This window comes from Sorex araneus, chromosome 2 (assembly GCF_027595985.1).
Source record: "Sorex araneus isolate mSorAra2 chromosome 2, mSorAra2.pri, whole genome shotgun sequence".
NCBI classification, from domain to species: domain Eukaryota; kingdom Metazoa; phylum Chordata; class Mammalia; order Eulipotyphla; family Soricidae; genus Sorex; species Sorex araneus.
Genome location: NC_073303.1, coordinates 233,689,572 through 233,712,488, shown reverse-complemented (window position 1 = coordinate 233,712,488; position 22,917 = coordinate 233,689,572). Strand labels below are relative to the sequence as shown.

Sequence of the window (22,917 nt, the reverse complement as noted above, 5' to 3'; positions counted from 1 at the left end):
GAACTTTGCAGAGTCTGAAGAGACAGCGTTCATTTCTGCCCTGACTTCTAGATGGGGGAGCCGACTTCTCAGCCCACTGCCCACGTCAGTCTCAGAGCCCTTCATTCCTTAAAAGGAGGCCCCTAAGACCTCCTGCACAGCACTGGGGTCTAGCAAGTCCGTAAAGAGTCAGATGGCGCCCAATTCCACTCCGAAGATCCGGGGAAGAGCACCTTAAAGAGCCATAGCAAGCTCCACCCCAGCCGACCCGCAGAAACCCAGCTAGAGATCCACGTGGGAGGGCGGGGCGCGAAAGCCTCTATCTACGCATGCGCAGTGTTCTCTAGGAACTACAAGTCCCATCATGCCTTTTGCGCGCGCATTGTCGCGCTTCCGGGCCCTTCCGAGGCTCCTCTAGTGCTGTGCGGTGTGCTGGGAGAGGGGGGGGAGGAGAAAAGAGTGTAATGTTTAAAGACCTCTGGCCGAGCGTGTTGATCCCAAGGAAGAAGTGAAATTTAGGGGCTGGACCTGAGCTGGAAGTCTCAGCGGAAGGTGCTACCTGTAGTGTTTTGAGTCACACCATATGGGATGCACCCTCTCCGCTATACTACCCGCCCGGCCCGGTGGAGTGTTCTGGGGGCCTTTCAAGCTTCCCTGAGCTAGCCTTTCGGGGAGCCACCTGCTACGGTCTCGGATGCTCATGGTCATCCTCTCCCTAGGGGTTGAATTTGAGTGATGGGTCCTGCAAGGCTCTCCCTCGTTCGTGGAACACCTACTACCGTCACGGCGTTTCCAGCTGTCATTCTGACAGCCCTGTGCGTGGCTGGCCAACTGCCTTCTATGTCCCACGCGCACGAAAGCCCAGGGAGCTGATGCACAAGCCTCAGTGGGAGATGAGAAGCGCTTTTCAGTCAGCCTCAGAGGGCCCCACATTAGCGGTGTAAGGGGGGGAGCGGGGACTTGAGCATTGCTCTATTTCCAGCTTGGGTTCTCGCCCGTCTGACAGTGTAGAACATCCAGCAAGGCTGGGCGACTTACCCAGCCAATGCACACCGAGGTCGTTGGCAGGCCAAACTGCACTGGAGTACCCACCCCCTTCAGACTTTACCCAGGTGTGAGGGGAGGGCTCTGGGCTCAGCCCCTCTGCCTCCTGCCACTCCAGAGCACAGGCTGAGCAGGGTGGAGCGACTCACTTCTCCCACCTTGGTTGCTTTTGGAAAAATCCAGTGGAGCCCTGGTGGCCTGCTGCTGGGCAGCTGTGCAGCACTGGCTCCCCATGTCCCCTCCTGCTCCTCGGACCCCAAGGCTGAAGGGACACCTGTATGCTCCCCCATTCAGCCAACCCTCTAGAGGCAAGATTTCTCCTAAAACCCTCCTGGGCTTAGGGTCTCACCCTGGTCCCTGGGCAGGACCTGCCCTTCCCCCCCAGGGCCCCTCTCTCCTCAGAGGATTTAAATCTACTCACCTCCTGGGTCTGGCTCGCCCCATTCCCCCCTCAGGTGTTTCCCCTAGAATGTGGATCATCACGGTAGGCTGTGTTCTCTCTCAACTGTTAGCTGGCAGCACAGACATCCCACCCCTAACCCTGGAAGGCGTGATCTGGCCCAGACTGGGCCAGGCTGGTCCCACCTAGGTCTCCAGGCGCCTGTGGGTGGGTTCTCCGCATTCCTGGGTGAGGAGGCCCTGAGGTGGGCCAGAGGGCTGGGGGCCTCGCCAGGATGAGCAGTGAGGCCAGGACACCATGGTGCTGGACCCCTGCAGGCCCAGCCCCAGACAAATAATCCCCACAGCCCAGCCTCTCCCGGGTGCCCCTCATGGAGCTCAGAACCCCTGTCCCCCTTATTTCACACCCACCACAAAGATACGAGTGGGCCCAGACACAGGGGCCCAGTACGGTTGTCACTCTGCACCCTGCGAACTGCATGCAGTTCCATGCTGGGCACCCCACACATCCCCCTGAGCACAGCTCACTGTGGTTCCCAGGCCCACCCCACCCCACAGAATGCATGCCGTTTCTTCCCAGTTCAAATCCCCTTGAAATGCTGCTTCTTGCTTAAGAGAAGGTTCCAGGAGCCGAGAGGAAGGCCAGGTGCACCCTGGGTGTGGCCCAAACACAACATAATAAAGGAAGCTCTGAGATGGGGAGGTAATTTAGGGTTGGAGGCTGCGTCCCTTGCTTGTGTAAGACCCTGAGTACAATTCCAGCAGCCCGTGCCCTACCCCCAGAATGACATTCCAGATCCTCGCTACAGCACTCCACTCACCGCCCCCAAACAGGCATCCTCAGTGCCCTGAGGCAGGCACTCTTGCCACACCTTAACTTTGCCTGTAACAGGTGTCTGCCTGCTCCCCACACCCCCTCCTGTCCTGCATCTCACCCACCCAGGAGGGCTTCCCCTTGGCTGTCTCTTACCACCAGCCTATCCTTCCTGGGCCCCTCCAGCTCCAAGGGGGGGAGGTGACTGATGGCCAGGCAGGTGCGGCCGCGGGGCGCTAAGAAGCACACCAGACACGCGCTCCGTGCCAGCACTAAGTCAGGTCTTTACTTCCCAGAAGTGATGGCCGGGGGCGGGCAAGAGGAGGACAGAGGCGAGAGCGGGGGGTGGGGGGGGGCGGGGAGGCAGGGGGCAGTGAACCACTGCTCTGAGTCTCAGGAGGCAAGTGCTCAGGTACAAAAGAGTCCCGTAGAGTGGGCCGCGGCCGCGGGCGCCACCGGGCTGCTGCGTGAACAGTCCTCGGGGAAGGCCAGCGCCGCCGCGGTCAATACTTATGTACAGCGCAGAGTCCGGCCACGGGCAGCGGGGGCTCATTTCACCAGGGGCCGCGTCTTATCATCGTCGCCGCACTGGTGGGCTTTGTACTTTTTCACCTCCGCCATGTACTTGGCCCAGGCGTCACCTTTACTTGTTAATACCTGGGGAGGAGCACACAGGAGGGGCGGGGAGGGGGCAGGAAGACACAGAGAGAAAGAAGGTGGCGAAGAGGCCAGAAGCCCGGGTCAGGGATGTGCCGACGCCCCCCGGCGCAGGCCCAGGTGGTGGGCATAGGGCTGGGGGTGGGGAGGGGAGGCCACGGGCGTGCCCAGCTTGCTCACCTCATCCTCCGTCTTCTGCTTCTTGGCTACTATTCCCGTCTTGAGGGCTAGTTTGTTCCCGCCTCTGCGCCTGCCCACCTGGGTGAAGGGACAGAAGACTGCAAGGGTTACCGGCGCCGGCCCGCAGGCGGCAGAGGCCCGCTAGACCTTCCTAGACCGGCCCGGTGGCCCGTCCCGACGCGGCGCCCAGCTCCGCCGGCCGGCCGACCTGCGCAGCAATCAGAGAGGAGCACAGGACTCAGCGCCCGCACCCAGCGGGGAGGGTGCCGGCTCTGTCCTGGACACCCGCTCCGGTGCCCGCAGCACACCCCGTCAAGGCTCTTTACCAGCCCGCGGCTCCTTCCCTGTGTGGGCCCGGCGCCCAAGGTGAAGCGTAAAGACACCCCCTTTCCAAGAAGAGCAGGTAAGCCAGACAGGCCCAAGCCCCTCGTCCTTGCTGGGTCACAGTGGGGACAGATGCCGGTGCGGGCAAGCCAGTCCCTCTGGCCACAAACGGACAAGCGCCCGAGTGCCTCACCCGCCTCTCTGGGGCTTCCTCCCTGACGTCCACTGCAGGAGGAGCTCCTGGGCCCCAAAGGTGTGGCACACGCAGCAGTCCCACTCAGCCTGGTGTCCACCCCTCCCACGAGGCCTTCAGGTACCCAAGACAGTGAGGCCAACCTCCCCCCATTCATAACCTGCAGAAACCTGCGTGTTACTCCAGTCGGTTTCTTCTCCGCATGCGCATGCATGGGGCTGGGATCTCGGCCACCCCACACCCCCTCAGGAACCCGCTGCTCGGAGCTTCTGCTGGGTTAGCATGGAACCCTTCAAACTAAGGCCAACAACGTTTCAAATTGGGCTGTTTCTGGGGACCAGTACAGCGGGGACGGCGTTTGCCTTGCATGCTGCCCACCCAGGTTCCATATGGGACATTTCATATGGTCCCCCTAGCACTGCTGGGGTAATTCCTGAGTGCAGCGCCAGGAGTAACCCCCGGGCATTGCTGGCTTTAGACCCCAAAAGCCAAAACAAAAACAAAACTTGTCCTTTCCGGGCGGGGAGGACGCGGAATGCACCTAACCAGAGTCCCTGCTGCTCCTCCCCCAGTTCTGACAACCGAAGATGTCTCCAGACTTGGCCAAAGTGGCGGGAGGCTGTGGAGGGAGAATCGTTCCCAAATGCCCAAGAGAATGCAGCCCTTCCCAACTTTTGAACGGCCGTCGCCGAGCCCGCGTCCCCGGGGAGGGCCAGGATGCAACTCAGGACAAAGTCAAGCCCTGGGCGTCCGGGCAAGCCGCGGGTTTTTCTGGCACGTTCCCCCTTGGCAGCCCCAATACCCAGGGCAATTCCCAGCACGAGGGGACACATGGCCGAAGGAGGCACCGAGAGATCCAGTGCTTTTGCTGGGTTCACTCAGCCGGCAGTCTGGGTCTCTGGAGCCACACCACGCGACCCCTGGCTTGAAACTCTGCCCCGCTTCTGCTCGGGGAAAGGGTAGAAAGTTCAGGCACAACCCAAAGCGGAACCCCGGCAATTCTGGGCTCCAGCCCCAGAGCGCTGGCGCCGAGATAATTTCCCGGTCCCCGAGAACAGGCTGTGTATGTGCGGGGGGGACTCTCTCCCGTCTCCGCCCCCGGATCGCTCTCCAGTCGCGGGTAGGAAGTCCGCCTCCTCCGCGGGAAACCCGGCCGGCCCCCGCTCGTCCAGCTCCGAGGGGCCCTGGCCCCCGGCTCCCCGCTCTCGGGCCCTCGTTCCCCTCGTCCAGGCCGGTCCTGGCGCCCGCCCCCACCCCCGCGGCTCCTTACGAAGCTGAGCGTCGGACCCGGGCCGCCCTTCCTCTTCGGATCCCCGGGGCCCGCGGCGCCGCTGGCCGGTTGGTCGGGTCGCGGCGGGCCCGGGGGCGGCTCCTCCTGCCGCTGCCGCTGCTCCTCCTCCATCTTCCGCTTGAACAGCTCCAGGAAGCTGCCATCGTTGGCGAACAAGTTCACGCCGCCCGACACCGGGCTCGAACCCGCTTCGTCGTCCCCGCTTTCAGGAGACGTCCCCGGCCCCGACTCGGCCCACCGGCCCCCGCCGCCGCCGCCCGCGGGGCCCGGCGCCTCCCGGCCCGGAGGCTCCGCCCGTCTCCCTCGGGCAGCCATTTTGTCGCCAGGTGCCGCGCAAAGGACTCCGGGAAGGCCGCTCCGGCCCCGCGCTCCGCGCCTGACTCGCCGGGTCCCGGGCAATGCATGCTGGGAAGCGCGCTGGCCACCCCCTCCGCCGCGCGGTGGGGCGGGAACAAATGGGCGGGGCCAAGGCGGAGTCGGCGCCGATGTCCCGCCTCCCGCGGAGTTTTTCCGAAACTGCTAGCTTTGGGCTGGCGCTGCGCCGACCAGGTCTCCCTGAGAATGAGGCCGCCTTCTGGATCCGAAGCAGGAGCTGACGCCCCAGAAGGAGGGAGGATCACGCTTGGGACGGGAGGAATATTAGATTTCCAGGGCTCCAATTGTCTTCTGTCGCGAGGGATCATTTTCTTCTGAGGCTGTGTTTTTAGCTTTGATACCGCGGAACTAGGTCCCCAACTAGATCTAGAGGGTGTATCTACGTTTGGACACCACCCCTTTTCCCCGACTGGAAAGGGAGGTATTTTTGGGTTTGGGTATCTGTCTCTGTGATGGGCTTTGGAACACAACTGGCTCCACCGTCCCAGCTCCCCGGAGCTAGGGCTCCTATCTTAATAGGAACACTCTAAAGATGATGGCCTGGAGTGGTCTGATAAAGCTGAGGGGCATTTCTAGGCTGGAGCCTGCATCTAAAGGTAAGAGAAAGTATCCGCTAGCGGTATAGGACCCGGGTTGTGTTTTTGCACCGGGGAGAAATTCAAACAAGAAATTGGTTGAACTGGAGTCTTCCCTTCAGCAGCGAACAATATGCAAGAAGGTGGTAGGGAAGAGTTCCTGCTTCTATCGTCAAGAGTACACTTGGAGGGGTGATCTCTGCACAGGGGCTCAGGCTATACGCTGGCCGACTATCTGCGGATCTTATCCACAGCCGGAATCGTTTTCCCACCCAATCGCAGCCCTGGGGACCTATATCCAGTGAACTCATCAACTGGTTGATCACCGGTTCGCTTCGAGACGTCGATGGCTCAAAACATATAAATAATAGAGACCGACATGGGGCGATGCTGGAACCCAGTCTGGAGAATAGGAAAGAAATGACCACAAATGTTGAGCCTATGGAATCAGGGCTGCAAGAACCTCGCGCGTAACTCCACCGTTTGTCTGGTTGCTAAGGAAAGGTCCGCGGCTACGGAGCGTGAGCTTGATTGGTTAAAGTCAGAAAAGCTGTAGCCAATAAGAGGAGAGCTACTGGATTCAGGGTCCAATCAGTGAAGGGGAGTATCTTGGGCCATACCAATGTATTGATCTAGCAGGGGGAGTCCATGAAGAACCACCGGCAAGAGGCCGAAAGTGTGGCCCTTGAAAGTGGAGAACATGGGAACTGTGACTTCTATTAGCATTCAGAATCCAGGCTAAAAAGGACGTGAATGCCGGCTTCTGGCCTGGATGGGGATACGGGAGGGAGCGCTCCCCTGCAGGGGCGCTGCATGGTGCGCTCCGCCGGGTCACGTGAGCCGGTTCCAAGATGGCGGCGGGGGTGGCCGGGTGGGGGGTTGAGGCGGAGGAGTTCGAGGATGCGCCTGATGTGGAGCCACTGGAGCCCACGCTCAGCAACATCATCGAGCAGCGCAGCCTCAAGTGGATCTTCGTCGGGGGCAAGGGTGGCGTTGGCAAGACCACCTGCAGGTGAGGAGGCTGCGGTGGGAGCCCGGATGGGCGGGTGGGATGTACCACTTGATGAGGGGGAAGCCAGGGACCGGCGTTTCCGACTCCTTGGCGGGTCTGGGATCTGGGCAGGGGTCTTCAAAGGGTGACCTCTCCGGAGGTTACCCGGGACAGATGGACGGTCCCTCCTTCAAGCCGGTCCGGCGCCTTCTAAGTTAGACCATGCTGGGGGATTCCAGGGACGAACCACACAGTGAACCCAGCGCTTGAGGGAATGCGGAGACGGGGATGGGAGATCAGGGAGATGACCTGAGCAGCTGGACCGGACGGGGCTGAGGACAGGGTTAGGAGCACCGAGGTCTGGTCTAGTCCCGGATGAACCCTGCTATTTTATGCCCCACGTGGGGTTGGGGTTGGAAAGCCGAGAAGAATGCTTGTATCCGCCTGTGCCAGGGAGCTGGAGAAAGGGAGAGACTCTCCTGCCCAGTTGGACTGAACCACCCTGAGTTTAGCCGGGAGATCTCTTAGCTTAGCGTGGAGAGAGAGCCCAGCATGAAAGCTCAGTGGGCTGCACAGCTGGCCTGTGCCCCTCCGTGCCCATAGAAGGAGGAAGCGTGTGGCCGCATTAACTGTCAAGCCGGCCAGCTAGAGGGACCCAGCTGCCTCTGCAGGATTGAGGCTTTGCCCTCCCCCTTATCCACTTCCCTCCGCCCATCCTGGTGTAAGACTTGGTGTCCCCCTAGCCTGACCCCAGAGAGCAAAACCTGACCCCTCCCTCCCCAGCTGCAGCCTGGCCGTCCAGCTGTCCAAGGGGCGGGAGAGCGTGCTCATCATCTCCACGGACCCCGCCCACAACATCTCCGATGCCTTTGACCAGAAGTTCTCCAAGGTGCCCACCAAGGTCAAAGGCTATGACAACCTCTTCGCCATGGTGAGTGGCACGTGGCGGGCTCCACGTTCTCACAATAGCTGCGTCTTCCCCTTCCTGTGAACACCCCCACCCCATCCCCGCGCAGGCACCCTGCAGCACTGCCACCCTCCGGCAGTGTCTCCTACCCGAACTGCCTGAGGGGGTAGGAATGAGAAGGAATGTTGGCGGAGCAGGAAGCGGGCCGAGAGACCCGGACTGAGTGAGTGAAAGGGCGACATCATGGTGGTCAGTGGGAGCCTGCTGCCAACCGACTGTTAGCCCAGTTCGCTTTTTTTTTTTTCCTTTTGGGTCACACCCAGCGATGCACAGGGGTTACTCCTGGCTCTGCACTCAGCAATTACTCCTGGTGGTGTTCAGGGGACCATATGGGATGCTGGGAATCGAACCCGGGTTGGCTGCATGCAAGGCAAACACCCTCCCTGCTGAGCTATCGCTCCAGCCCCCTCAGTTTGCTTTTAATTGCTAGTTTAGTGAGAAATGATCCAGGTTTAGCAAGGCAACATCAAGTTTCCTATTTCTTTAACTCCCCTCCCCTGCAATCCGTGTTGTCAGAGGTCGCAGACCCCCGCCTGGCTGCGTTGCTCCCATGTGTACTTGCACACAGGCACGGAGGGCATCGAGCTTTCGGTGGCTGCTCACCCCTCTGTGTTGTGGTGCTCACCAGGATTGGACACTGTAATCGCGGTGATCATGGGGATTGGAATGCTTTGGTCGAGGTGCTCACTGGTCAGAGGATGTGTTAGTCACGGTGCCCACGGGTGATTGGACGCTGTAACTGTGGTGCTCACTGGCGATTGGCTACTTTAGTTCCGGTGTTCACTGGTAATTGGACGCTTTAATTTTTTTTTAATTGCTTTAATTGTGGTGCTCACCGCCGATTGGCTGCTTTACAGTCCTTCACCAGTTACGATGCTCACCGGGGATGGGGGTCAGACACTTTCCTCACAGTGCTCACACACACCTGGCTTTGGTCAGGAATTACTTGTGATACTGAGGATCACCCATAACAGAGCTTCCCAGGGTCCTGCTCAGAGCATAGGGCAGCACCAGAAATTGAATCCACGGCCTCACACTTACAAGGCTTGAGTTCCTCCAGGTCCGCAAATTCACTTTTTTCTTTTTGAGTCACACCCAGCGATGCTTAGGGGTTGCTCCTGGCTTTGCACTCAGGAATTACTCCTGGTAGTACTTGGGAAACCATATGGGATGCTGGGAATCGAACCCGGGTCGGCCGCATGCAAGGCAAACACCCTACCCGCTGTGCTATCACTCCAGGCCCGCAAATTAACTTTTTGCGAGTTCCCTCTGGCTGCCAGGCCAAGACTAGGTTGTTAAGTCAGAAGTGGTGCGAAGAGATAGGCGGACGAAACTGGGGTGGGTGCAGATTGTTGCGGGGGCCCCTCCTGGCCCCACTAGGTCCGATCACTTCGGCAGGGGGGTTGGCTGGAACCCAGCGCTTTTGTGTCGCATCCCTGGCAGCTCCTGTGCTCGTTTCCCCTCCTCTCGTGTACAGTCTGACCCTCCGTGACCACGCTGGGGCTCAGGCCAACTCCTCGGGCCAGCGGGAGCAACCCCTCCCCACTCCACGGGGCACCCAGCGCTGCTCTCCCACCCTCAGGAGATAGACCCTAGCCTGGGCGTGGCCGAGCTGCCCGATGAGTTCTTCGAGGAGGACAGCATGCTGAGCATGGGCAAGAAGATGATGCAGGAGGCCATGAGCGCCTTCCCCGGCATTGACGAGGCCATGAGCTACGCCGAGGTCATGAGGTCTGGCCCTGGGCCGGGTGGGGTGGGCAAAGGGGTGGGGCGGGGCTGGGCGGGCACCCCCACTGCCCTGACGCCCACCTCCTCCCTGCAGGCTGGTGAAGGGTATGAACTTCTCCGTGGTGGTGTTTGACACGGCGCCCACAGGCCACACCCTGCGGCTGCTCAACTTCCCCACCATTGTGGAGCGGGGCCTGGGGCGCCTCATGCAGATCAAGAACCAGATCAGCCCCTTCATCTCACAGGCAGGCACTGGGGGGGAGAGGGGCACCCCTGGACCCACTGCAGCCTGTGCCCCCACTCCCCAGTGTGGGGGGGGCTCGCAGGGTCCCCCTGAGAACTAGCCCCACTGTGTCCCCTAAGGGGGTTGGGAGTGGAAAGTGTGTTCTGGAGCTAGGCCCCCCAGCCTGGTTTGGGAGTGCCAGCTCCAGGACCCCCAGCCACCCTCTGGGCTTCCCCGGGCCTCCCCTTCATCGTTAAACGGAGCTCGTGAGGTGCTCCGTGGCCAGTGAATAGCGGGCCATCCCCGCACTCTCCATTTCTGTAGGCACCCCCTTCTTCGCTTATGGGGACCCCCAGGGACCCTGGGTCTGGAACACCTTCTTTCCTCCAGACACTGCCCCAGCATGTCCCTGCTCTTGGCACAGAGCCACTCAGAGGTTTGGCCTCCGCCAGATGTAGGTGACCACATGTGGCCCTTGGATCAGGTCATCGCCCCCAGGGCACCCTTCGCTTCACAAGGCAGAGAGCGGAGATGTCAGGGCGGAGCGAGAGGGCAGGGGGAGGGCGCTGGCCTTGCACATGGACAACCCGGGTTTGATCCCCGGCACCCCATAAGACCTTCTAAGCTCTGCCAGGAGGATTCCTGAGTGCAGAGCCAGGAGTCAGCCCCAGCACTGCCGGGTGCCAGCCTCAGCTCAGCTAGTCGGCCACCACCCTGCCGTGTTGGGGGCTCGGCAGACCCCCTCCAGGGGCTCCCAGGCCACCACGAACCTCCCACATTCCCCCCAGATGTGTAACATGCTGGGCCTCGGGGACATGAATGCCGATCAACTTGCCTCCAAGCTGGAGGAGACGCTGCCCGTGATCCGCTCTGTCAGCGAGCAGTTCAAGGACCCTGTGAGTCCCGGGGGCCATGGGGGAGAGCATGGGCCCCCCCCAGGTCAGGACCCGCCCTCAGCACCCTGGGGGCCTCCCCGCTCCCTGCACCTGCAGGAGCAGACCACGTTCATCTGCGTCTGCATCGCCGAGTTCCTCTCACTGTACGAGACGGAGCGGCTGATCCAGGAGCTGGCCAAGTGTAGGATCGACACGCACAACATCATTGTCAACCAGCTCGTCTTCCCTGACCCCGATAAGCCCTGCAAGATGTGCGAGGCCCGCCACAAAATCCAGGCCAAGTACCTGGACCAGGTATGTCTGGGGTCCTGTGCCCGAAAAGGCGGGGCCACTGGCCCACATGCGGTTGGAAATTCTTTTTTTTTTTTTTTTTTTTTTTTTTTTGCTTTTTGGGTCACACCCAGCGATGCTCAGGGGTTACTCCTGGCTTTGCACTCCCGAATTACTCCTGGCGGTGCTTGGGGGACCATATGGGATGCCGGGGATCGAACCTGGGTCGGCCGCGTGCAAGGCAAACGCCCTACCCGCTGTGCTATCGCTCCGGCCCCCTTTTTTTTTTTTTTTTTTTTTGCTTTTTGGGTCACACCCGGCGATGCACAGGGGCTCTGCACCCCCCCTGGCAGTGCTCAGGGGACCATATGGGATGCTGGGAATCGAACCTGGATCGGCCGCGTGCAAGGCAAACGCCCTACCCGCTGTGCTATTGCTCCAGCCCCAAGGTTGGAAATCTTGAGTGTAAATTACTTGGGTCACAGATACACACACACACACACACACACACACACACACACACACACACACACACACATACAAGCACACGTGTGCACAGGCTGGCTTTGGGAGCAACTCTCTGTGGTCCTTGGGGAACTAACTATGTGGTGTTCATGGCAGGGCCTGAACCCAGACCCTTAGACCCTCGCCCCAAATCCAGGAAATCTCGGCAGCCTCCCGGGTGCTGAGACTGGAGGGTGCTCAGGTCTCTTTGCCCATGGGGTTTGCCTCCACAGTGGGAATCAAGAGACCCCAGAGATGTGGTCCCAGAAAGACAGCCCCCCACAACCCGCACTGTAGGGAGAGAAACCCGAGGGGTAGGTGGGTGCCTGCTTGCATGCCACCAGTTCCGGTTTAGTCAAAGCACTGAAGCACTGAGTAGGGCCCCCCGAGCCCCACCTGGAGCAGTCACAGCACTAAAGCAGGCATCAGCCCTGAGCATGGGGCAGGGGGCACCAAGGCCGAACAGTAGCACCAATGAGGGACTTGCAGTGCACACGAGGAGCTCGGGCCCAGGCCACAAGTGATCTCTGAACAACACCCCAAAATTTACTATTTTTTGAGTTCGATCCCTGGCACCACACAGCCTGCCATCAGTGATTCCTGAGCAACCCCCCCCCCACCAAAAAAAAAAAAATTCTTTTTTTGGTTGGGGGAGGGTCAGACCCAGCAGTACTCAGGGCTTATTCCTGGCTCTGTGCTCATGAATTCTTGCGAGCTGGGGAACCCTGTGGAATGCCGGGGATCAAACCCAGGTTCAGCCTTGTGCAAGGCAAATGCCCTCCCCACTGTTCTATAGCTCTGACTTCAACACCTCCAAACTTTTTTGGGGGAAAAGAAAAGCCTGGGGCTGGAGCGATAGCACAGCGGGTAGGGCATTTGCCTTGCACGCGGCTGACCCGGGTTCGATTCCCAGCATCCCATATGATCCCCTGAGCACCTCCAGGGGTAATTCCTGAATGCAGAGCCAGGAGTGACCCAAAAAGAAAAAAAAAAAAAGCCTTATTTGCCTGGCCTACAGCCTGTCCAGTCCAGATCTGTGGTCAAGGGCCAGCTGTATCATATCCCTGATTCCCCACCCCACTCCACCCCTGCAAATTCTAGCCTTTGGGGATGAGGCTGGGCCTGGCAGGGACTTCTGGCCTCACCATTGCTCCATCCCTGTCTCCCCGGCCACGCCCGCAGATGGAAGATCTTTACGAGGATTTCCACATCGTGAAGCTGCCGCTGCTCCCCCACGAGGTGCGGGGGGCCGACAAGGTCAACACCTTCTCCGCCCTCCTCCTGGAGCCCTACAAGCCCCCCAGTGCCCAGTAGCACCGCCACCACCACCCCCCCCCCCCCCCGTCCCAGGGCCGAGTTTGCACAAAGTCCCCCCTTCCTCCAGAGGAGAAGGGGGAGTCACTTGGGGGGGGCGGGGAGGGGGTTCCATTCCCCCCCCCCCCGGTGGGGGTAGGGACTGGAGCTGCCCCCCACCTCTCCCCGCCTCTTGTTCCTCAATAAAATGACATTGAACCACAGTGTGTTTTGCCTTGGTCGGGGTGGGGGGTAGGGGGCTGGGGCCAGTGCCTCCCTTGCAGTTGTTCAAGTTGTGCACTGCGCAAAGCCGCCACCCACAGCTGGCAGCTCACTGCGACTCAGCATGGCTGCTGAGTCAGCACTGCCATCTCGTGGTTTAGGAAGGGAGTGCCCGGTTCTGGCTCGGGAGAGCTCGGGGTAAAGTGTGGGGTGGGTCTCTCTTGAGGCTGTAATGCCAGAAGGGGACAGTGGGACAAGAAAGCTACCACTGTCCATTTGCTCCCAGGCTCAGAGTGTGGGAACCGAACCGGGAGGCTCAGGGCCAGCGGGAGGCCGGTGGGGAGCGGATTAGGCGGAGGCCAGCCCAGCCCTCCTGCTGTTGGGCTGAATTAGTGGGCACCCTGGGCAGAGCCCCTTTTGCCAAGCTGGGGATTAAAGATCTCCACAAACAGCCCCCCCCAGCAGGAGACGACACAAGGGGTTCTCATTAGGGGCCAGGAGAGCTAAGACTCAAAGCAGAGATGCCTCAGTTTACCCCACTGCTGCATCCCCAAGGCTGTCTCCCCAAGTGGCTGCAAGAAGGTCCCTGGGCCAAGCACTCCTTCCCCAAGAGGAAGCACAGGGAGGCCCTGGCGGTGACACAGTCACAGGCCCACGGCTGTCTGGAAAGCACCTGGCAGCCCCCATGTCCCCTTCCAGTGCTGCCGAGTCTCCCAGGATGGGCCATGACCTTGGCTGTTAGTAAAGCCCAGCTGCAGCTGCCTAGGAAGGGGGGCCCCCTCCCGCCCCCCCAGAGCAAGCATGAGTCAGGAAAGGCTCAGGCCATGCACGCCTCTGGGTGTGCCGGGGTGTATGTGAAAGGGGAACCCAGCCACGAGCCTAGACGTGTCCCCCACTCTTAGGTGTGGGCAGGCGGGGCAGCCCAGGTAAACAGACACGGGGTGGGGTGGGGCGGGGAACCTCAGACACCCAGCCCCCACGACAGGACAGGCCGAGTGTCTTCTAAGCCTCAGTTTCCCTTGCTGGGAAGCCGGGATCACAAATCAGCCTCATACACCCTCGGGCTCAGAGGCCCCTGAGAGATGAAATCGAGACATGGCGGCACCTGGGGTCATGTGTTGGTTACTCTCGGGTGACCCAGCCCAGCCCAGTGGGGTCCTGGCATGTGCTATGCGTGGGGACAGGATGGGAGCACAGAGAATAAGGGAGCTGGAGAATGAGGGGAGTGGGGACTGGTGGTGGACAGTGCTGGTGTCCTGGAGCCCGTGCCCTCCCCACGTCCTACAGTTAGCCCCTCGCCCCCTTTTTATAGGCCACTGGGCAGCTGGACAGCGGAGGCCCAGGTCCGAGGGTGGCAGCCCAGGCTGGCTCCTAATTACCCCGGGTGGGGCAGACATCTGCCGGGCTGGAACACCGAGTCCCGAGCGCAGGGCTTCCGGGCGGGCTGGGCTGCAGGGAACCCTCTAGGTCATCGCAGACACAGATTCAAGGTGGTCTCCAGCTTAGGGACTCCCCCAGGGCACCCCCTGAGGCTGAACCCCCACCCTCAGAAGCTCACACTGCACATTTCGTGTTCAAGGTTGGGGATGGGGGAGCCACCTGGGGTGTGTCCTCCGTCAGTGCCTGCAAAAAAGCCACCGGCCCTACACTCAGACACACGCCACATACAGGGAACAGCCTTTAATCCCCAATGTGCGTTCACAGCAACTTAGAGGGGCGAGTATGGACTGTGCTAAAGCAGGTGACAGGGCAGGGGTGTGGCCCAAGTGTCAGTGAGACCTGAGTCTGGGGGTAACTGGGGAGAAGTTGCTCTTACGACTTTTTTTTTTTTTTTGGCAGAGGGGCTACTCCCAGGGGATGCTGTGTGGGGTCTGGGATCGAACCTAGGTCAGCCATGTGCTGGCCAAGCGCCTCCCCTGCTGCCCATGTGCCCGGCCCGGGGATTGCTGCGACACGATTGTGTCCTCGCCACAAACGTGAACCCAGGAGCTGCTGACCCCGCTCTGAGCCTGACCCCCACCCCATCTGCATTGGGCTGGGGCTGCGTCTGGGCACTGGGCATGTGGGACCTTAGCTCCTTCCCCTCTGCCCAGTGCGCCTGCGCAGCAGTTTGTCTTCCCTCCAACCCCTCCCCAAAGAAAATTCCAAAAGGTGAAAAAGAAAAAGCCCCGCGAATCCAGAAAGGATGCATACGGGTTAGAGCATGGGTCTCCCACACAGTGATCTGGGCTCGATCCCCAGAACCACCTATGGTCCCCCCTGAACACAGAGCCAGGGGTCAAGCCTGAGCACCACTGCATGTGGACCCGCCCCATGGGGGAAAAAAAAGCTCTCAAAGGAAGGACCCCAAAGAAGAAACCTCCAGAGTCCAAAAGAAGCTCCCCCTCCCCCTTCTTTATGTGTGTGTGGGGGGGTACAGCCTGTTCTGCACTTAGGGATCCCTCCTAGCAGGGCTCAGCGGATGCCATGGGGTGCCAGGGACAAAACCCAGGTCGGTCATGTGCCAGGCAAGTACCCTAGCCACTGTACTAGCTCTCCAGCCGCAGAACCCCCCAATTTAAGCCCCTAAGGTGTCAACGCTGAGGGCAGTGTGGGAGACTGGGAGGTGTCTGTCTCTGGTCACTTTGGGAAGTGCCTGTGACTTTGTCCCGGGTCACCGTGCTTGCAAGAAGCTGCCTCTGGCTCTAGGACATGATAATGTGTTTCTTGGTGCATCTTCGTCTTTTGTTTCTGGTTCCTTTGGTTTTTATTGTTGTTGTTGTTGTTGTTTTTTGTGGGGGTGCCACACACAGCAGTGATCAAGGGTTACTCCTGGCTCTGCACTCAGGAATCATTCGTGGGGGGCGGGGGGTTTCTATGGGATGCTGGGGATCAGACCTGGGTTGACCAAGGTAAATGCATTCCCCGCTGTCCTATCGCTCTGGCTCCTCATATGTGGTTTTGGGTGGGTGGGAACATACCTGGCAGTGCTCTGGGGAGAGAACACCAGCCCGGGCCGCAGCCCTCACAGGTCTCCCCAGCTCTCCTTTGTAACTGGGACTGTGTTTGATAAGAGGTGACAATGTAGTCAGCTGAGAGAGAGAGAGAGAGAGAGAGAGAGAGAGAGAGAGAGAGAGAGAGAGAGAGAGAGAGAGAGAGAGAGAGAGAGAGAGAGAGAGAGAGAGAGAGAGAGAACCTGGGAAGGAGCCCTGCCCCTCCCTTGGATCCCTGGACAGACCAGTGACAGTCAGAGGGACCCAGAGGAGCAGGGAGGGACAGGGTGGATTTACCCCCAGCCCCAGGTGACGAACTGGCTTCTCCCAAGGAAATCTGTCAGCTGCAGATGAGGCCTGGGGGCGGGTCGGCTGGGCTCAGCCCGCCCATTCCTCTGGCGCCCTCACACCCAGGGTCTGTCTTCAGCCCCACCCAGTGCTGAAGCCACCGGCCCATCCAGTCCCTGTCCCCGAGTGTCCCTGCACCCAGCCACCAGGTGAGAAGGACCGACGCCAGGGGGACAGAGGCACTTGGGACAGACAGGGCCCCGGGGCGGGGAGTGGATTAAGCTGCAGGGCAGACACTGGCCCCAGCCAGAGTGAAGGTAGGGGCAGACACAGGGCGGGGGTGGGGGGTCATTAAACTTACATGGACAGGCTGGGCAGCTGCCGCATGTGGGGGCCTGGGGGTTGGGGACAGGAATTCAAGGGCTTCCGAAGGACGAGCAGGGACAATGGACAGACTGGGAGTGAGGGGCGGGGCGGGGGCAGAGGTGGGACTGCGAGCGCGGGGTTGGGGTCAGGCCGGTTTGGACGCCGAGAGGCTGCGGGCGCCGGGAGGAGGAGAGCCGGCCATCACGGTAAGGGGAGCCAGAGGGGGGCTGCTCCGAGCACCCGAGAGAGAGCTGGAGGTGCCAGGGGACCGGGCGGGGAGGCGGCGCCGGGGGCTGGCACCTGGAGCCCAGGGAAAGGGCGGCCTGCAAGCGGGCCGCTGGGGAAACAGGGCCCGGGACGGCGTCGGGTGAGGCTGGGAGGACACGGAACCGGCCCGCGACGGAGCAGGGAGGCGACTGGGGCGCGGGCAGGGGCACGAGGGGAGGCCCGCCCGCGATCCCCAGCCCCGCCGCGTCCCTGCGCCCGCAGGCCCGGGTGCAGCCGAACCCCGTCCCGTCGGGCCGCCGCGATGACCGTCACCTACACGGCGCGCGTGGCCAATGCGCGCTTCGGCGGCTTCTCGCAGCTTCTGCTGCTGTGGCGCGGGAGCATCTACAAGCTGCTGTGGCGGGAGCTGCTCTGCTTCCTCGGGCTCTACATGGCGCTGAGCGCCGCCTACCGGTGAGCGCGGGCGGCGGCGGGCGGCGGGCTGCGCTCCGGGCGGCGGGCTGCAAGGGACCGCGCGGCGCGCGCCCGCCTCACCGCCAGGCCCCCCACCCCCGCGCCTCGCTTGCAGGCTGGTGTTGACCGAAGACCAGAAGCGCTACTTCGAGAAGGTGGTCATTTACTGCGACCAGTACGCCAGCCTCATCCCCGTGTCCTTCGTCCTGGGTGCGTTCCCTAAGTAGGGTGTCCCCGCTGCCTCCCCAAGGCGACCCGGATTCCTCAAGTCCAGCGTCCCCGTGCTCTCGGCCCCCCATCTCTCCTTCCTACAGGCCAGGCGGGGGACCTCCGGAGACCCTGGACGCCGCCCGGTTATGGTTATAAAGATCCTGTGTCCACTCCCCAGGCTTGTTTCTGGACACTTTGAGACTCCCAGCTGCGTAGATACTTTTTCTGGGGATGTGGTTACGACCATACCTGGTAAAGCCACTTTGAACTCAGAAATGACTCCTGGAGGTGCCCGGGCGTCATTTGGGATGTCAGAGCCTAAACGCGGTCCGCCTCCTGGGAGGCAAGCATTCTCCCCTCTGTACTATCTTTCAGGTCCCTAATCTCTCTGGCCCCTAGTTTTTTGGGGTTTTTTTTGGCGGAGGGAGGTCACACGCAGAGGTATTCAGAGATCACTCCTGGAGGGTCTCTGGGGTGGGGAGATCCACCATGTGCAAGGCAAGCACCACCTGCATAGATTATTAAATACCCCCCTAAAAGCCAGCGTGTGTTTGGGGGCGTTTCTCGGCCGGGATCCCCCAGCATCACCTTTCAGGATCCCTAGGCTGGAGTAACAGACCTGACTCTGTGCCCCCAGGGACAGCCCAGTGGAACTGCGTGGTCCCAAGCCACCATCATGCCCGGTGTTGGTGTCCCTAACTAAGGCGGACATCCGGACCGGATGTCGCAGTCCTTTTCCCACGACCTGGGTCCCAAACACCTCGTAAGTGTCCGGGTTCCCATTCGCCTGCAGGCTTCTACGTGACCCTGGTGGTGAATCGTTGGTGGAACCAGTACCTATGCATGCCCTTCCCCGATGCGCTCATGTGCGTGGTGGCGGGCACGGTGCACGGGCGCGACGAGCGCGGCCGCCTTTACCGCCGCACGCTCATGCGCTACGCGGGGCTGTCGGCGGTGCTCATCCTGCGCTCGGTCAGCACCGCGGTCTTCAAGCGCTTCCCCACCATCGACCACGTTGTGGAGGCGGGTGAGTTTCCCCAGGCAGGAGAGGGGCGTGGTCAGGCAGGGAGGCGAGGGGCGGGGTTAGTGGTGAGGCGGGGCCAGTAACTCCCGAACTCCTCGCCCCCCAGGGTTTATGACTCGCGAGGAGCGCAAGAAGTTCGAGAACTTGAATTCCTCCTACAACAAATACTGGGTGCCCTGCGTCTGGTTTTCCAACTTGGCGGCGCAGGCCCGCCGTGAGGGCCGCATCCGTGACAACAGCGCTCTGAAGCTACTGCTAGAGGTTGGCGGTGCCCAAAAAGTGCCAAGGAAGGGGGTGCCTAGAGAGAGGGCTCAGCTGGCTGAGGTGCATGCTTCCCATGCAGCAGCTCGGATTCTGCGCTGCAGGCTGCATGGTCCCCTGGACCCTGCCAGGTGTGAAGCCCCCAAAACTACACCAAAAAATAACATACATATATCCAGGGAAGGGTAGGTGTGTGGTGGAGTGGTAGAGTGCATGGCTCATAAGTGTGAGATCCTGAGTTCCATCCCCTATCCTCTGGCATTGCAAGCAACCACTCACCTCCATCCATCGGGGGTACCCGCCTGATTTCAGCCCCCATCCCATGACTTGTATTTTTTGCTCGTTTGGTGGCCACATCCGGTGATGCTCAGGGCTTACTCGTGGCCTGAGTTCAAAAATCACTCCTGGCAGTGCTCCGGGGACCATATGGGATGTGGGGATCAAAGCCGGGTCCGCCTCATGCAAAGCAAGTGCCTGACCTGATGTGCTATCGCAGCGGCGCCATGACTTGTATTCTGCCCACCCCACTCCTAGGAGCTGACAGCGTTCCGCGCCAAATGCGGGATGCTCTTTCACTATGACTGGATCAGTGTACCTCTTGTCTACACTCAGGTAACCCCGCAATTGCAGTCTGGTTGCAAGGGGATCTAGGGGGCTCGCAGGGGAAGGGCCTAGCTCAAAATCCTTCATCCCTGCATTGGTCTCACCGTGACCTCCAGAAGCTAAGGGAATCCTGACCTGGCGGTCCGGTGTCCTCCTCTCTGACCCCAGGTGGTGACCATCGCGGTGTACAGCTACTTCCTGGCCTGCCTGATTGGCCGTCAGTTTCTGGACCCCGCGCAGGGCTACACGGGCCACAACTTAGATCTGTGCGTGCCCATCTTTACCCTACTGCAGTTCTTCTTCTACGCCGGCTGGCTCAAGGCACGTGTGTGTGTGTGTGTGTGTGTGTGTGTGGAGGGGTGGGGGGGACCCTCAGGATGGGACAGCAGAAGGTGGGGTGCACAAGAGGGTGCTCAAGTCTCCGCCTACCTCCCCACTCCCGACTCAGGTAGCCGAGCAGATCATCAATCCCTTTGGAGAGGATGATGATGACTTTGAGACCAACTTACTGATCGACCGCAACTTCCAGGTGAGTCCTGCCCCCACCCCACCCGCAGTGGTCGGAGATGGGAGCTTGACCACGCCTCACCCAGCCCTGCCCACGCCTAGGTGTCCATGCTGGCCGTGGACGAGATGTACGATGACCTCGCCGTAATGGAGAAGGACTTGTACTGGGACGCAACCGAAGCTCGTGCCCCCTACACGGCGGCCACTGCGTTCCTACTGCAGCAGCCTTCCTTCCAGGGTTCCACCTTCGACATAACGTGAGCCACTGGGCCTGGGGGAGGACTTGGGACTGTGGGCGTGGCTACACCTTGGGGCGTGGTTTGTGGACGTGGGCGTGCTTACATCTTGGGGTGCCGTTTTAGGGTTCAGGGACTGGTTTAAAGCTTGGGACGTGGCTTAAGCGACACGGGTGGACGGCGTAATTTGTGAGTGCAGAGCCAGGAGTTACCCCTGAGCATTGCCGGGTGCGGCCCAAAAGACAAAAACCAAAAAAGAAAGACTGGGGAAGGAATTGCGACTCCGGGAGGGTTTAGAGCTTGGATTAAAGGGCAGATTAATTAGGCTCAGGGACTGGGGTTGGTGGCAGATCATAAATTTTTGGGACTGAGACTTTTTTTTTTCGGGGTGGGGGTCCTATGTCCGGCAGTGTTCAGGGCTTACTCCTGACTCTGAGCTCAGGGATCACTCCTGGCCGGCTCCAATGAGGTGCCAGGGATGGACTCGGGTGGAGCTCGTCCTACCCCCTGTCCTAGCTCTACAGGCCCTTCCGGACTGAGACTGGGGCGCTGAGGTAGGTGTAGTTTGAACTAGGGAAGAGGACCAAAACAGGGACCCCGGGTCATTCCTGGAGGGCAGAGTTGGACATGAAGCCATGAAGCGGGGTACTGTGGGATGAGGCACTAAGGTTTTTGGAGATGAGGGGAACAATAACCTAGGAGAACCAGGAGCCCTGTCAGTCATGGAGAGACTGTGCCCCTGCGCCCCAGGTCCCCCCTTGATCCAGTCCTTCGCACAGGCTGGCCAAGGAGGACATGCAGTTCCAAAGGCTGGATGGCGTGGACGTGAGGATGGGCGACGCGCAAGGCGACTTCCTGCAGCGCCTCCTGCCGGTGGGTCCGGGCAGCGCGGCGGGCGCGGGCGGCCTGCTGGGGCGGCGCCTCACGGTGCTGCGCCGTAAGAACAGCTGCGTGTCCGAGACGTCCACGGCGCCCAGCTGCACGTGCGCGGGCGCCCACGACGGCGCGGGCCCCGAGTGCAGCTGCGGAGAGGCGCTGCTCGAGCCTGGCCTACGGGAGGCGGAGCCCGAGGGCTCCGGGGCCACTGAGCTCCCCTCCGCCACCCACACCCCGGAACCCTCCACCAACGTGCCCGCGCCCCGGGGCCCGGCTCCACCCTGGCTGCCCAGCCCCATCGGCGAGGAGGAGGAGAGCCTGACCTGAGTCTCGAAGAAGTGATCCCCAAGGACGGGGAACCAAGCCCCGGACCCCAACACTCAGGCAGAGATCTGCACACACCGTGAGCAGACTCGGCCTGCCCGCTGTGAACCATTCCTGTAGATCTCCAGCCGGCTTCCGGGGATTGGAGAGATTCCTGGACCCATGTTGCTTCCAGCTTCTTTGAACTGAAGCCAGTCCTTGCCCAGCCCCTTTGTACCTGTGCTGCCTGAAAGGTCTCTGTCTCCTGACTTTCTTTTTCTCCAAACATGAAAATGTGAGTGGCTAGTGAGGGGGATGAGAGGACCTCAGAGTGTTTGTACATAGTAGGTGCTCAATAAAATGAGTTTTTGATTTTTTTTTTTTTACTTTGATGTCAAGTGCCTCATCTCTGGCACTGAGGTAAGGAAGGAGAGTCTTCCTGTTTACTTGGTAAGTCTGTCCATTACTTCCTTCTGGGTGCCACACCCTTTGCTGCCCAGGAAAGGTAAGCTTCTGATGATAGTCAAGGACAAGGTGGAGCTAGGGACCTTACCTGAGGCTCCTGCAACCCCCACCCTTCTTTTTTTTTTTTTTTTGCTTTTGGGGGACCTTACGGGATGCTGGGGATTGAACTCAAGTTGGCTGAGAGCAAGGCCAAAATCCTTCCAACTGCAGTATCACTCTGGTCCCTGCCTTTTACTTCGAGATTCTTCCTCAGCCCTGTGATTTGTATTTTGTTTGGGGGAGAGGGGAATAGATCCTACCTAGAAGTGTTCAGGGGATACTCCTGGCTCTGTGCTCAAGGGACCATGAGGTGCTGGTGATAAAACCTCTTGCATGCAAGAGCTGGGTTCCAGCCTGTTGTGCTGTCTCTGGGCCCACAATGGTGGCTCTAGAGGACAGGCCAGGGATGGTGAGGGAGATGCTCCCAGGGGGAATCTCCTGCTTCCCATGCAGTCCTGGGGCGGGGGGCCACAGAGAGTGGGGCTTGGTTTCCTGTGATACCAGAAAACATCTTGAAAACTAGAGGGAACGCACTGTTCACATTGTCCTGTGTCCCCTGTCTGGAGGTATTGACAAGCAGCCTCTGGCTCGAGGGTCAGGGAGGGGATCCTGACATAAGCCAGGAGAAACCCCTGTGTATCACCAGGTGTGACCCAAAAGGCCCCCCCGCAAAAACAAAGATGTGGAGCTGGTGAGTCATTCCAAGGGCTGGAGTGCTGGGGCCAGAGCCATATAATACAGTGGGTAAAATGCTTGGCTGGCACATGGCCGACCCAGGTTCAATCCCTGGCATCCTGGCATCCAATAGGGTCCCCTGAGCTCACCAGGAGTAATTCCTTTTTTTTTCTTTCTCTTTTTTTTTTTTTTTGCTTTATGGGTCACAGCCAGCAATGCACAGGGGTTACTCCTGGTTCTGCACTCAGGAATCACCCCTGGCGGTGCTCAGAGGACCATATGGGATACTGGGAATCGAACCCGGGTCGGCCGTGTGCAAGGCAAACGCCCTACCACTATACTATTGCTCCAGCCCCACCAGGAGTAATTCCTGAGTGCAGGGCCAGGAGTAACCCCTTGAGCATCACTGGGTATGGCCAAAAAAAAAATAAGTCCCTCCTTCCACACCCACCTCCCGAATTCACCTGTGTGTGTGAGTGTTTTGTG

The 22,917-nt window shown here is 60.3% G+C and overlaps 3 protein-coding genes across 4 annotated transcripts; 2 read left to right on the top strand and 1 right to left on the bottom strand.

Annotated features, from left to right (window-relative positions):
• Nucleotides 1-2,500: 2,500 nt before the first annotated feature.
• TRIR (telomerase RNA component interacting RNase) lies at nt 2,501-5,280 on the bottom strand. 2 transcript variants are annotated; one of them, XM_004616598.3, is made up of 3 exons: nt 4,861-5,273; nt 3,074-3,151; nt 2,501-2,893 (listed from the first exon to the last, which is right to left on the bottom strand). In XM_004616598.3, exons 1-3 carry the CDS (start codon nt 5,194-5,196, stop codon nt 2,786-2,788), a joined length of 522 nt encoding a protein of 173 aa, XP_004616655.1. In that variant the 5' UTR covers nt 5,197-5,273; the 3' UTR covers nt 2,501-2,785. The 2 variants fall into 2 exon arrangements, with proteins under 2 accessions (XP_004616655.1, XP_054983699.1); XM_055127724.1 differs by lacking the exon at nt 2,501-2,893 and having other exon boundaries at nt 3,075-3,151; nt 4,884-5,280.
• A 1,380-nt stretch (nt 5,281-6,660) lies between these two features.
• GET3 (guided entry of tail-anchored proteins factor 3, ATPase) lies at nt 6,661-12,927 on the top strand. Its single transcript, XM_004616599.2, has 7 exons — nt 6,661-6,843; nt 7,606-7,753; nt 9,372-9,520; nt 9,612-9,762; nt 10,529-10,636; nt 10,733-10,930; nt 12,593-12,927. Exons 1-7 carry the CDS (start codon nt 6,683-6,685, stop codon nt 12,722-12,724), a joined length of 1,047 nt encoding a protein of 348 aa, XP_004616656.1. The 5' UTR covers nt 6,661-6,682; the 3' UTR covers nt 12,725-12,927.
• A 4,153-nt stretch (nt 12,928-17,080) lies between these two features.
• BEST2 (bestrophin 2) lies at nt 17,081-21,276 on the top strand. Its single transcript, XM_004616791.2, has 9 exons — nt 17,081-17,232; nt 17,348-17,442; nt 18,236-18,469; nt 18,573-18,727; nt 19,262-19,339; nt 19,499-19,651; nt 19,779-19,859; nt 19,940-20,094; nt 20,853-21,276. Exons 1-9 carry the CDS (start codon nt 17,081-17,083, stop codon nt 21,274-21,276), a joined length of 1,527 nt encoding a protein of 508 aa, XP_004616848.1.
• Nucleotides 21,277-22,917: the final 1,641 nt, after the last annotated feature.

What these genes read in the sequence shown, in the direction of transcription:
- TRIR (XM_004616598.3), bottom strand. Translation starts at nt 5,196, where the DNA reads ATGGCTGCCCGAGGGAGACGGGCGGAGCCTCCGGGCCGGGAGGCGCCG. An exon ending in CGGGTCCGACGCTCAGCTTC is followed by an intron (nt 3,152 to 4,860) that starts GTAAGGAGCCGC and finishes CCCTTCACCCAG; the next exon opens with GTGGGCAGGCGCAGAGGCGG. An exon ending in AGCAGAAGACGGAGGATGAG is followed by an intron (nt 2,894 to 3,073) that starts GTGAGCAAGCTG and finishes GCTCCTCCCCAG; the next exon opens with GTATTAACAAGTAAAGGTGA.
- GET3 (XM_004616599.2), top strand. Translation starts at nt 6,683, where the DNA reads ATGGCGGCGGGGGTGGCCGGGTGGGGGGTTGAGGCGGAGGAGTTCGAG. An exon ending in ATGACAACCTCTTCGCCATG is followed by an intron (nt 7,754 to 9,371) that starts GTGAGTGGCACG and finishes TCCCACCCTCAG; the next exon opens with GAGATAGACCCTAGCCTGGG. An exon ending in AGGCCAAGTACCTGGACCAG is followed by an intron (nt 10,931 to 12,592) that starts GTATGTCTGGGG and finishes CCACGCCCGCAG; the next exon opens with ATGGAAGATCTTTACGAGGA.
- BEST2 (XM_004616791.2), top strand. Translation starts at nt 17,081, where the DNA reads ATGACCGTCACCTACACGGCGCGCGTGGCCAATGCGCGCTTCGGCGGC. An exon ending in TCTACGCCGGCTGGCTCAAG is followed by an intron (nt 19,652 to 19,778) that starts GCACGTGTGTGT and finishes CTCCCGACTCAG; the next exon opens with GTAGCCGAGCAGATCATCAA. An exon ending in GGTTCCACCTTCGACATAAC is followed by an intron (nt 20,095 to 20,852) that starts GTGAGCCACTGG and finishes TCCTTCGCACAG; the next exon opens with GCTGGCCAAGGAGGACATGC.